General features: G+C 34.3%; 1 protein-coding gene across 2 annotated transcripts in view; it reads right to left on the bottom strand.

Annotated features, from left to right (window-relative positions):
* Positions 1–3,026: 3,026 nt before the first annotated feature.
* Positions 3,027–12,358, bottom strand: part of LOC117911292 — a 29,581-nt gene continuing 20,249 nt past the window's right edge. For both annotated transcript variants that reach the window (XM_034825599.1, XM_034825598.1), the window contains 4 exons: positions 5,708–5,770; positions 5,492–5,616; positions 4,226–4,463; positions 3,027–3,921 (listed from right to left, as the gene is read on the bottom strand). In XM_034825599.1, coding sequence (XP_034681490.1) covers positions 3,208–3,921; positions 4,226–4,463; positions 5,492–5,616; positions 5,708–5,770 — 1,140 coding nt within the window. In that variant the 3' untranslated portion in view covers positions 3,027–3,207. The remainder of the gene's footprint in view (positions 3,922–4,225; positions 4,464–5,491; positions 5,617–5,707; positions 5,771–12,358) is intronic.

Here is a 12,358-nt window from a genome sequence, read left to right as displayed (position 1 = left end):
ACCAAATTTTGTGCCTCTTAAGAAAGATTACAAGTAATTATTAGTGTTAAGATATTTTATTATATTTAATATATTTTTCTCTTTAAAATTATTTTATAATAGAGTTTGTTTTAATTAATAATGAATAATGTGTTACTATTAATCAAATTGAGATGGTTTGGTCACATTTCTTAGGGTTTTTGCTATGATATTGAAGGACAACTTTTCCATATCACATTGAAGAGTAGCCATCAATTGCAAAACACCCCATGTCTAGATTAGATTTATTACTCCCCCGTATGTTTGTACCATCATTTAACAACTTAGATTGGAGATCACAAGTTTAGTGTCATATCACATCAATTGCATTGCCCTTCTTATATCCTCCAAATTGAGAGCATGTGGATGGTCTCATATCAGACCTAGCCTTTGCTCCCATTTGAGCTTATTCGATTCCACTTTAGAGATTACTTGTGAAAGAACTTTTAAGTCTCATAAAAAGATCCATGGCTAAACTCAAAATTTTATTTTTTTTATTTTTTATTTTTATTTTTATTTTTTTTGCCAAACTTCTAAGTGTTCTTTACCTAATAGAGACTTAAATAAGCTTCTATTTACAGGCACCAAAAGCCCTTAACCTTTTTTTTTTTTTTTAAATATATTAATAAGATAGGTTGTTTTGGTTCTATAACGAGATCATTTCAAACTTGACTCCACCCCTAGCTGCCAAAGCACACTCAGTCAATCATCAATCTCCAACCTAAAGCTAACCAGTATAACCATGAGTCACCCATGGGCTTCATCGTACCCTACCTATTTGTCTTTAATTGGTTTATTTGTACCTAGTTAAAATTTATTCTCTTAGGCCCAAGGGCCTTTTGACCAATCGCCAATCGATAGCTTTAAAGCTAACTAATATAAAACCATGTGATCTATCCCGTTTACATACGCCATCAGCTCTCTTTAGCCCTATCAACTCATCTTTAACTAGCTTCTACTTGTTTTTACTAGCCTATTTGTACCTAGTTATATGTTGTGATGGTTTAAGAAACAGAGCAATCATCACTTGACAACTACGTCCTATCTTAGGAAAAGATGTTTGGCTAAACCCCTATGTCGTGATTGATTTGATCATACACTTGTTTTTTCCCGTGTGTTTGTTCTTGTGATATTCTTTCTACAATTATAGATTTTGAGCCAATTAGATATCATCGTATGTCAAACTGTGTCAAGTGGGAGATAGAAGGTCATTTAGGGCTTATTCTTTTGTAATGAGAACTAGACATGACCTGGATTTTCAATCACAAAAGCTAAAATTCATGACAAATTGGAACCGTTAACTATTACCATTGACCATGAATTTATGAACAATTCTTGGATTTGAATCTCAAATTGTGTTTCCCTAATGACAAAATTGATACATAACATAACTAATCGTTATTATACCTTTTTCCTTTTTTCTTGTTTTACTTTTTGTAGCTTAGGGAATTATATATATTTATATAACGTTTTTCACATTCTTCATACTACTTCTCATATTCTTGTACCACTTTTCATATTTATGTACCCCTTTCATATTCTTCTCATCTTTTTTAACATCTTTCATGTTCATTTTTATAGCCTTCGTATTTTGTCTCACATTCTTCTTATCTCACATTGTTTTATGCCTCAAATTTTTTGTACCTTTCTCATACTTTTTTTTTTTCTTGTCTCACATTTTTCATACATGCCTCATATTTTTAATACCCATTTCACATTTCTCATACATTCTTTCTACTTTTCTCAAATCTATTTTACTATTTATTTCCTTAGAGCAATAAAAAAAATTAACTGTATAATGTTTTCTCGAAATATAAGTTCAGAATTTATTAATAGGTCTTATTATGGCACATAAAATAATCCATCTAAAAGTAGTTGACAATTTAAACCGTACCTAAGCAAGAAGTAGCACATTTAACATTCATCCAAGAATGGGATTTTGGTGATTTATGACTTGGAATTTTCCCGAATTACTTCACAAGCCAAGTGAGAGATTTCATGCCATTTTTCTATATTGCAATTTTCTTATTTAGCATAATTCTAAATTTCTATGCTACACTTTTCTTAAAGACCTGAAAATCTTCGTATAGTCATCTTATGTATCATTTGCAGGTATTTTGGATCAAGTTGGTAAGCCATTAATATTTTGGAATGTTGTCTTTAAGATATATAGTAGTTGGTAAAGTAATCATGCTTATGTGTCCATTTTCTTACACTTAACACTCAACTAGGCCTTTCAATAGGTTGTATTCCTTTGAACTACCTCTTACAATCAGCACATAAATTTCGACACCTTGTTTATGGTAAGGCAAACATCTAAAAGTCAAGTCCACCACATAAGTTCTCATTCAATTTTTCTACCAACACAACACAACACAACACAACATCTTATCAATTTCCCTAAAACTTCATCCCTAGCAATCAACCTTTCTTTGTCAACCTAAAGACTAATGATAGTGCCAAATATCATGATATTAAAAAAAAAAGGATATATGAGGGTAAGGTTAAGCACCATAATGCCCTTGTTGCTGCTCACAGCTTTGACATCTTATTTTTTTACTTCAATATTTCTCCTCGACCAAAATATCATCATGCTTTAAATCAACATCCTCCTAATCAATCGTTGTTTCGTTTTCTTCCACCACCTTCACTTTTTCATTGTTTTTCTTTGCTACATCATCATTTCCCCCATAGCATTACTTTGTTCATTTTTCATAACCCTGATCATTGCTTACAATTTATGTGTACACCTTGTTATAACTGTTTTATCACTTAAAGGAATCAAATTTTGATTCAGTAGAAGTGTCTTACCTTTGGATTGTCATAATCACAGAGCTTTTTGAGTCGATGCTTCGTCTTATAAATCTAGTTATCTCCCCAATTATCCATATATATGAGAGTCAAATGAATTATAGGTGTTAAGAATATCTAGAAGATATAAGTCCAAAATAAATCGAACAAGTTGAAATCAACCACAAACATTATTGTTATTAAAAAAAATCGCTTCTCATTCAGGGATGTATAATTTCAAAGAATTTTTCCATAGAAACTACCCTTTTATTCAAGCTTATCATTTAGAAATAGAAGTTTAAGCTATAACAAGTTTTCGCCATGTTTCCTACAGATGAATTTCAATTGAAAGAAGGAAAAGAAACCATGAGAGTTCTAGAAAGCCCAAAAGAAACGACTTTACTCACTGTGGAAGTACATGATGTTCAATGCTGTGGTTGGGATGCATTCCTCAGAGCTTTTCTCCAAGAACCAGGAGCTGATGATGCTTTGAGATGAACTTGTTGGAATGCTGGTGGGCCACTTATCGACTAGCCTAAAACCAAATTTTGATGCAGCTGAAAGTATAGATGGCTCATCAACTCTACGCAGGACATGGCAAAGAATTAAAGCCGGTTTCCAGATCTCTCGAGCATCCCTGTTGGATGAAATCAACTCTTTTGCAGTAGCAAACAGTGGCAAGATAGCTTCAGGAATGTAAGTTACATCTGTGCCTATAATGACTTCGAAGCCTTCATCATTCAGTTCCTTGATGGCTTCTATATGGTCTCTATTTCCCCATTCTAGCCTCTTTGTTATTAGCTTGTCCAGGAATGGTTTTTGGAGATTTGAAGCAACATTTTCAGCCAGCATGTCGAGCGCTTTTGCATCTCCATCAGTGGCAACCACAAAGTCAGCAGATCTAGCAGAAACCATTGAGCAAATGCCCCCACAGCCACACCCCAACTCCAACACCCTTTTCCCAGCAACAACAGTTGGATTTTGGGCTAGGACTGATGCCATAAGACGAGCCGATTCCCATAGCATCAATCCAGTTGATTTGCATGTGTGTTGGTATTCTTTTGAAAGGACTTTTATCTTGAAATTCCAATTCCCTGCATCTACCTCAATGATCTAGGAGAAAGCAATATGGACAATTGTGATGAATTAATCACTAGGAAGAAAAAGACTGGAGAACAAAAGCACATCTGGGCTGTGCTAATATTTAACTACCTAATTATAAATGGTTTTACATCAAGAAATGGGCAATGGAACATGCAAAACTGTACTGAATTTAAACACTTAAAAAACCTAAAATACAACAAAAATGCAACATGGCATGATAATTTCTTAATTCTACCACTCAAAGCAGAGGAGAAAATTGTCATAATGATAAATAAGAACTTCAACAGATCTATAGATAGGAAGGAAATTTTACCTCATCACTGGAGTGTGAAATACCAAACATTTCAAAAGCCATACCCTCAGACATGTCAACCTCAAAATCATTTGCAAGCTCCTTTGCACTGTTCTCCTCACTTCGGCAAAGTTGGTCTGAATTTCTTGATGAGGAGATAGGCTCAACATTTCCTTGACAAAGGTCAAACTCGATGGCAGATTCTGTATAGGAAGACTTTAGACCATCGGAAGAGTGGAATACAGCTTGAAGCCAACGCCTGAAATCACAGACAATATTCATATCTGCATGTGGGAGAATTGGGAATACATTTTCAAAAATAAGAAAAACAAAAGCTATGAAGACAGGCAATTTATAACAGTCAGGAACGCTAATGGTAATTCAAGAAATTCAGTGGAATCCCTTCACTAGCCCAAGTTATCAAATCCAACAGCATCGATGGAATACCTTCTTGAGGTATCCAAGCTAAGCTCCAATACAGTTCAGGAATTTGGATTAGCTGAATGCAACATATCCTTTGACAGGACATGTATCACACAAGAACAAAAAGAAGCCACTGTTGTCATGAACTTCAATGAAAGTGATAGTAGGACAGATTGTCAGCTATTTGACAATGCCTATTGCCTACTGGCCTATGAGTACGTACATAACAAGATTTGGGTTAGGTTCATAACTAATGCCAAAATTGGTAATATATAATCACAACTACACCTCTTATGTAATATAACTATTTCCCTAGTACTATACACGAAGTACACTGACAATATCATTTCAAATTTTTATGTGCTCATTTTTTATTTTCCTCTTGCTGCTTTCTAGTCCTCTGCAGAATGAGGTCTCCTTTTCTCTTATGATGTGTAAAAGAACCCATTGTCACAGAATCAACATTGAAGCCAAAAAACCATGGGAAACTCAATCAATGTACAAGATAACTGCATTCCTTTTATTCTTTCCTTGGTTGCTCAAACAGCAGAAGAAAATTTTCCTTTTCCCAACTTCAGAGCCATCAACTGAAGTTTAGATGCTTTAAGGGCGATTTCCTACCTTCATGGAAGCCAAATGGAGCATTTGCAGGTCAACGAGTATTTTCTCACTGGTGTAGGTACTTCATAAAAATTATAAGCTGGAACAGGTTTTCCCCAACCTACTAATATACTCTTACACCTGTTTTTCCATTTTTTTTTTCTCCTCCCTTTTTTTCTCTGTTTTTTCAAGGCAGCTCTTGTGCTTATAAACAACAAAAACTAACACCAATCCACACCTGAAACAGAAAATATGATTGTTTACCTATTCATCACTATCTCCCGTGACCGATTCTCTACTTGCTTGCAGCAGAAACCAAGTTCTTCAACATCAAATCCATTTTCTTTGAACAAACTCGTCAAGAACTCATCAGAAAAATAGAAGGCACGCTGAAAATGTATAAGAGGTACATTAAAAAGAAGACCAATTGAAAATCTGGAATGGTCACAATTGGCATATAATTGCTACACTAAAACTTACAGTGCCATCACCCCTGACATAAAAATTTTCGCTGATTTTTTGGTCCTTGCAACTAAACCGTTCCTGTTAATGCAGCACCAATAAGACAATTGTATAAGGATCACAAGGAACTGGAAATAATACATATCTACATACCGGTGTCTGGAGATGGGGGGAGGTTGTTAAATCACCTAAAAAAAGAAGAAAAAAAAAAAAAAAATATATATATATATATATATATATATATATCCTTCAAAAGGCTAGGGGTGAGTTCTGTGGTACTAGAGAAGAAAGGATAAAATAACAAAGTGCTTCTAGAAAGTTGTCTGATCAACAAATACCTACAACTTATAAAGAAAAACATATGATATTACAAGAAAATCCATGCTTTAAGTTAAAGAACACTTAGAAATCAGTAGATATTGTGTTCATCGGGTGAGTAGGAAGAAAAATACAAGGCAACACCAATTGAGAAGATGAGGAAAGTATAAAATACTGAGACAAACGGTAACTAAAACCCCAAAAAATAATGACTTAGTTCAAGTTGAAGGTACAATGAGGTAATAGAGCACACTACAAGATTGTTTCAAAGTTTGGGAATTATGTGATTGCTAAAAGTATCATAATGTAATTTCAGAGAATAAGAAATTATAAAATATCATAGCAGGCTCTACATTTTTATCTACTAGGTTTTTCTCTCATTCAGTCTAACTTTTCTTTTTCTTCTTAACTCTCAGGACATTAACATGATATTGGAATAGGTTTAATCAAATTTCAATCCTCTCTTTCTTCCTTTTTCCCTGTTTTCCCTTTTTTCTTCTATATTCTCTTTTCCTCTTCTCCAATCTCTTTACACATGACCATGGCCGTTACACAAACCCAGAATGGTTGCCAGATTTTTCTTTTGACCCAAAACTGTGGCCAGGATTTTTATTTTTATTTTTTTTCATCTCCTTTGCCCAACACCGTTAGTGCAAGGACAAGGAGGGTATGGTATATGTATTAGGGGTGGGCCATTCGACGGCCATATCCCCAATTTCTGATCTATGTATGTTCTGGTATAAAGTTGTTTTCCATTTTTTTTTTTTTTTCCTTTTCTAAACTCCTGTGCTGGAGTTGTTTAGCTACCAAGATCTGACCTTTAAGAGCAGCTTGGTGTTGGGATTAATCCCTGAAAACAGTTCAAAATTTGATTTTTTCAGGGTGATGCCCTCCTATGAATTCCTGTGGGTGGAATTAAAGGCTAAGACCATTGTTGGATGGCCAAATAGTGTGCTTTGTGTGTTAGGTGCTGTGTTTGATCAAAGGCATTCCCTTTTCTGTTCTTGTGTGGGAGAATGGCTGATTCCAATGACATTAAAATGGCCCAACTTCATCCATAAATAATCCAGCTGTGCAGATTACTATTGTGAAATTGAATGGCTATCTGTTGTGGGCTCAAGACATGAAAGTGTTTTTAGAAGTTGAAATTCATTAATTCTCCCCCTTCAAACTCAGACAAAGGTAATGATGAATGAGATTGTTACAATTATATAGTAGTAACATGGTTTTGGAATAGTATAGAGCTATCTGTTAGTGCAAAGATGATGTTTCTTGATACCACAAAAGAGATGTGGAACGATGTTAAGGAAACGTACTCTATCGAAAAGGAGTTTCATGTCTGCATGAATTGTATGAGGATATGTTTCAGTTACATCAAGAAGATAAATCCTTGAGTGAGTCCTACAGTACATTTACAGTAAGGTGTGATGAACTTAATCAGTACCATCCTTCAAAAAATAACTTGGAAATCTTAAAACAAAAAAGGGAGAGTTTGAAGTTTCCAAGTTTTTCCCATGATTACACCCTGGTTTGCAGCCAATTAGAAGTCAGATTTCAGCTAGTCATGGCCATATTGATACCTACTGGTGTTTCACTTGCTTAGACCCATTGGGTCCACCTCTTGATGCAGAGCATAGATGTCAAACATGCTCTTTTCAGACTTATCACAGGTGTAGGTATAGGGGATTTATCTTTTAGCTAGGATTTTCAGTTATGATTTCATTTATCAAAAATTATCAAAACTTGTTTTCAGTATTATCATGTTTTAAGTTCACCAAATTGTTAGGATTTGTTTTAAAAAATTTCAGCTGATTTGTTTTATCCAGATGTGCTCTGGATTGCCCATATAAAGGCCACTTTTGATGAATATTAAATGATATCAGATTTGAAGTTCATTAAACTCAATCATGGTTGTCTACTTTTCCTCCAACTTTTCTTCCTACTTTTCCTCCCTGTTTTCTTTAACACAATTTTCACTCTTCCTTTATCCGTCTTCCCTTCCGAGGCAGCTTCAACTTTGATTCTGTGGCTAGTATTTTTGCAGGTGTAGCTATAGCTCCATCCCTTCATAGCTCCCCATAACTTCCACTGAGATACACAGAGCAGACTAAGGAGATACTTGATGATGAAGTTATTGCATTGTCTTGGTGGTTATCATTGATACCTTACCAAATGGCATGATTGCCCATATGCCAATGCATGACATCTTGACCCTAATTTTTCATAGCATTGCCACAGTTTTCACACACTAAAGCCAAGTTCCCTCAAGGGAAGGGATATTGATGGAAAGCATACATACCAAACATACCCTTTCAGAGTTAGCATAGGCTTAGGTATAGGCGATTAATCTCTTAGTTATGTTTTCATGTATTAAATTATTGGAATTTATGTTGTTTTAGTATTAAGGTTACCAAGCTGTAAGGATTTATCTTAAAATTCTAGTTATTAATCTCTTAGTTATGTTTTCATGTATTAAATTATTGGAATTTATGTTGTTTTAGTATTAAGGTTACCAAGCTGTAAGGATTTATCTTAAAATTCTAGTTAATTTGAGAGTATGCTCTAGACTGTCTGTAACAAACCTCGATGAGTGAAAAATCAGATTTGAAGATTCATTTAAATCATTGGTTATTGCCTACTTTTTCTCCTACTTTTCTTCATATCTTTCCTCCCTATGTTCTCTAACCTAGTTCGATTGCCCATCCTACATCACCTCTTAGTCTTAATCAAGTATTGTTAATAAAGACCACCCTACATTAGCCTCTTCATCTACCACAACTAGAGGTTCTGGTAGTATGCATGGGCTTGCAGAAGTCTAGGCCAGGGACGCAGATGTCATTTTTATCATGGCCATGGAGAAAAAGAGTGCACATATTGTCATGACACTAACCATACATTTGATACTTGTTGGGCTTTGCATGGAAAACGACTTAGGCTAACCAGGTAATGTGTTATAATGCTCTCCTATAAAAGTCTCAAAAGCCTTCAACAATTAAAGTTGCAACTGTTGGGATTATAAGCCCAAGAAGCCACTCAAGAGAATTTATGTTAATAATGTAACCAGTACATTATAACACTCACATGATGGATTAAATTATCCCTTTTTTAGTCTAGGAGCAATGTATTGATGTGTCCACAGTTCAGATTCTAGATTCTATGGTGCATAGCATTTGGTGTGTACAGAAATTGATGGTTATTGGTTCCTTCCAAACTAAAATCATTTGATCACAATTACAACAACATACAATGGCTATATTAGTAGTGTGATCTAACCTAATAATAGTGGTGGAGTGAGCCCACAAATAGTGTTGGAACTTCACATATTGAACGGGTCATTTGCTAGATACTTCATTAAATGGGTGTATTAGATTGAAAGCATGACAAGCTTGGTAGATAGCGAGTAGCTCTTTAATTCTAAAAGGATTGACATGTTTAAGGCTCTTATATCATATGCTTTGTTTTACTTGTATGTATGATCCTAAGCAAGCTTGGATAGCAAGTAGCTCCTTAATTCTAAAAGGATTGACATGTTTAAGGCTATTGCATCATATACTTCGTTTTACTTGTACGTATGATCCTAAGATTTGCAATTAGAGTGTGTTGAGTATATGGTGTATTGTAGGCTTATCAATTTGAGTAAAGAATTTATACGATAAATATGCTCTTAGTTGGTTGTATTTTAATCACAAAAAATCCAAGCTTAGTGTTTTCATTCAAAATAATATTTGGAAAATGATTATATTTAGTTCTTTGCAAAAGGTCATTTGGGTTTTTTTTTTTATAATGTGATTAAATGTGGATAAACAATACAGTCCGAGAAAAGTTTAGATGGTTGATCTAAGTAGACAATCTTCTTAGATCCTTGAAGTGACCATTATCATAGATGGACATTCTTGTGGATATCTCACAGTCGTTTAGGTCAACTTAATATTTCTTTAGTCATAGAGTATAACCACGACATTGCGGTAGGATATGGTTTTAGTTTATTAGCACAAACTAGACCATAGGGTTTGGTTTGAACTTTGGTGTGTGATAGGAAGACTTAGGGTGACCATCAAATCCTCGATTGTGGCTCCATTTTAGTTTGATGCACATTATTATGATTTTTAGAAAGTTATTAGGAGATGAAAAGAATATGAAATGCTCAAAGAAGCTTGAGAATGGATTAGATTCATTAGAATAAAATATGGGAAGTTGTTCAATGGACAAGTAAAAGCATGGTCTAGCAGCATTTTTGGTATTTTATGTGTTTAAAGATTCCAAATATGTATATAGGCCTGTTTGGATTATTGTCTCACTCTGATTCTATCCTATGGTGGCTTCATGGGTTTTTCATATAATTTAGACATGAGACAAATTATTTAAAATTAGCTACTTTCAATCATGCAAAGATTAAGTCAATTGTTGACTTATTATGTAAAGAAGGTTTCTAATTTTTTGAATTTTTTTACTATCAACATACTATTCTAACTTAGAGAATAAGTTAAAATATTCAAAGTTATTTATAAAAAAAGTCTACTTAGGATTTCCAATTTTTTTTTTATTATTATTATTTATAATTGAGTAACCTTTCATGGCTAAACCCTTCAAACTCTCCATAGGGAACCTTGAGGCATTGACCATGCTCAACACAACCAACATTGGGTAATCTAGGGTATTCAATCAGCGGAAAGAATAGAACCTGGACCATACACCTCTATCACACATCTTGCTATTTGCCTTAACCAACTAGGCATCCTAACGGGCTACTTAGGATTTCCAAATTATATTATGCTAATATTTTGAAATTTCTATTTACATGTGAGGATATTTTAGATTAATGATATGTTAAAAAATAAAAATAAAAAAACAGGTACGAGACTATGGCTTAAGGGATTCTTTATTCTACTCAATATAAAAGGGTACTGAGGAAGAGAATTAAGTGTTTTTTTAAAACCCTTATTTCTCACTCTCATTAATAAAAAACTCTAACCTCCATAGGTTGCTTTTAGCCCTTTTGAAATTGCCTTAGTTTTCCAACAAAGCCAAATACTGAATATTGAATGGTTGGGGTGGAACCCACATTTTCCGATGCGTCGATCCATGAAGAACACCGCCAAAGGATTCATGGTGCTCAAAACAAAAACGTGACAGCAGTTTATATGGATAGGTGGTTTCTAAGGGTCGTGCTTCATCAAATCTTCATCAACTTCAAAGATCTATGAGGTAAGAACAGAAAACTTATTTTTTAATTACCATGGTCTTATTTTGTTGGATCATAACACACATTCTTAGATCTGATCTAAAGACACACACATTCTTGGATTTGATCAAAACACACACACACACACACATCCTTGGATATGATCAAAACACACACACACACACACACACACATCCTTGGATCTGATCAAAACACACACACACACATTCTAGGGTTGTCCAAATCAGGGCTAATATTTTTGATATTTCCAAAAGTCCAACCGCTGATACTTTGCAAATTTTTTATATTTTGGTCTTTAATCGCATCAGTATTTCATGAGTGTTAATGTCATTTCCTTTCGAAGTACAACATTCTTTTCTTCTCAAACTCACTAGAGACTGACATCATGGGCAAGAAAGATAAGTCTACTATGCTTCATTTGTTTATTCCAATTCTTGTAGCTATTAAGTCATCAGATTCTCCTTTACAAATCTGAAAACAGCAACAGTTAAATCACTTCAAGGTATCAAAGGAGATCTCAAGATTTCTCTAGCTTACAAGTCCAATTAGCACCTTGTCTACTTGTACTAGGTTCTAGATTCCAATGATCTTCTGATTGCTCTTCACAAAGGTTACACCCTCTTTCTTATAGTTTCTTTCTCTACTTTATTTCCAACATATACATCTTCTCTAGTGCTCTCTCTAGTATTTCCATTCCTCAGTTTTATCAATAAGCATTGTCTTCTAGTAGCTGTAAACGTGCTATGGATAAGGAAATGACTGCATTGCATAAAAATGCAACTTACGGATTAGCTCTGCTACCTCTAGGGAAACATGTTGGTGGATGCTGTTAGGTGTTTCGATTAAGTATCAACATAATAGAACAATTCAAAGATTAAAAGCTCATTTTGTGGCAAAAGGATATATGCATACATATGGAGTGGATTTATTTCTTTTTAACCTTCTCTTATTTGGCTCATCTCAGTCTTTTTGGATCCTTATATTGAGTGTTATAATGCCAGCTGGCTATTTCAATTTGACATTAACAATACCCTTTTACATGACAGACTGAAGACAAGTATATGGAGCAACCTCTGGGGTATGTTCTTCTAGGGGAACTGTGTCAAATCAAAAAAGCCATTTATGAATTGAAAAAATCACTAAGAGCT

This window comes from Vitis riparia, chromosome 3 (genome assembly GCF_004353265.1).
Source record: "Vitis riparia cultivar Riparia Gloire de Montpellier isolate 1030 chromosome 3, EGFV_Vit.rip_1.0, whole genome shotgun sequence".
NCBI lineage: Eukaryota > Viridiplantae > Streptophyta > Magnoliopsida > Vitales > Vitaceae > Vitis > Vitis riparia.
Note: the sequence above shows the minus strand (reverse complement) of the source record. Positions and strands in the feature narration are given on the sequence as shown.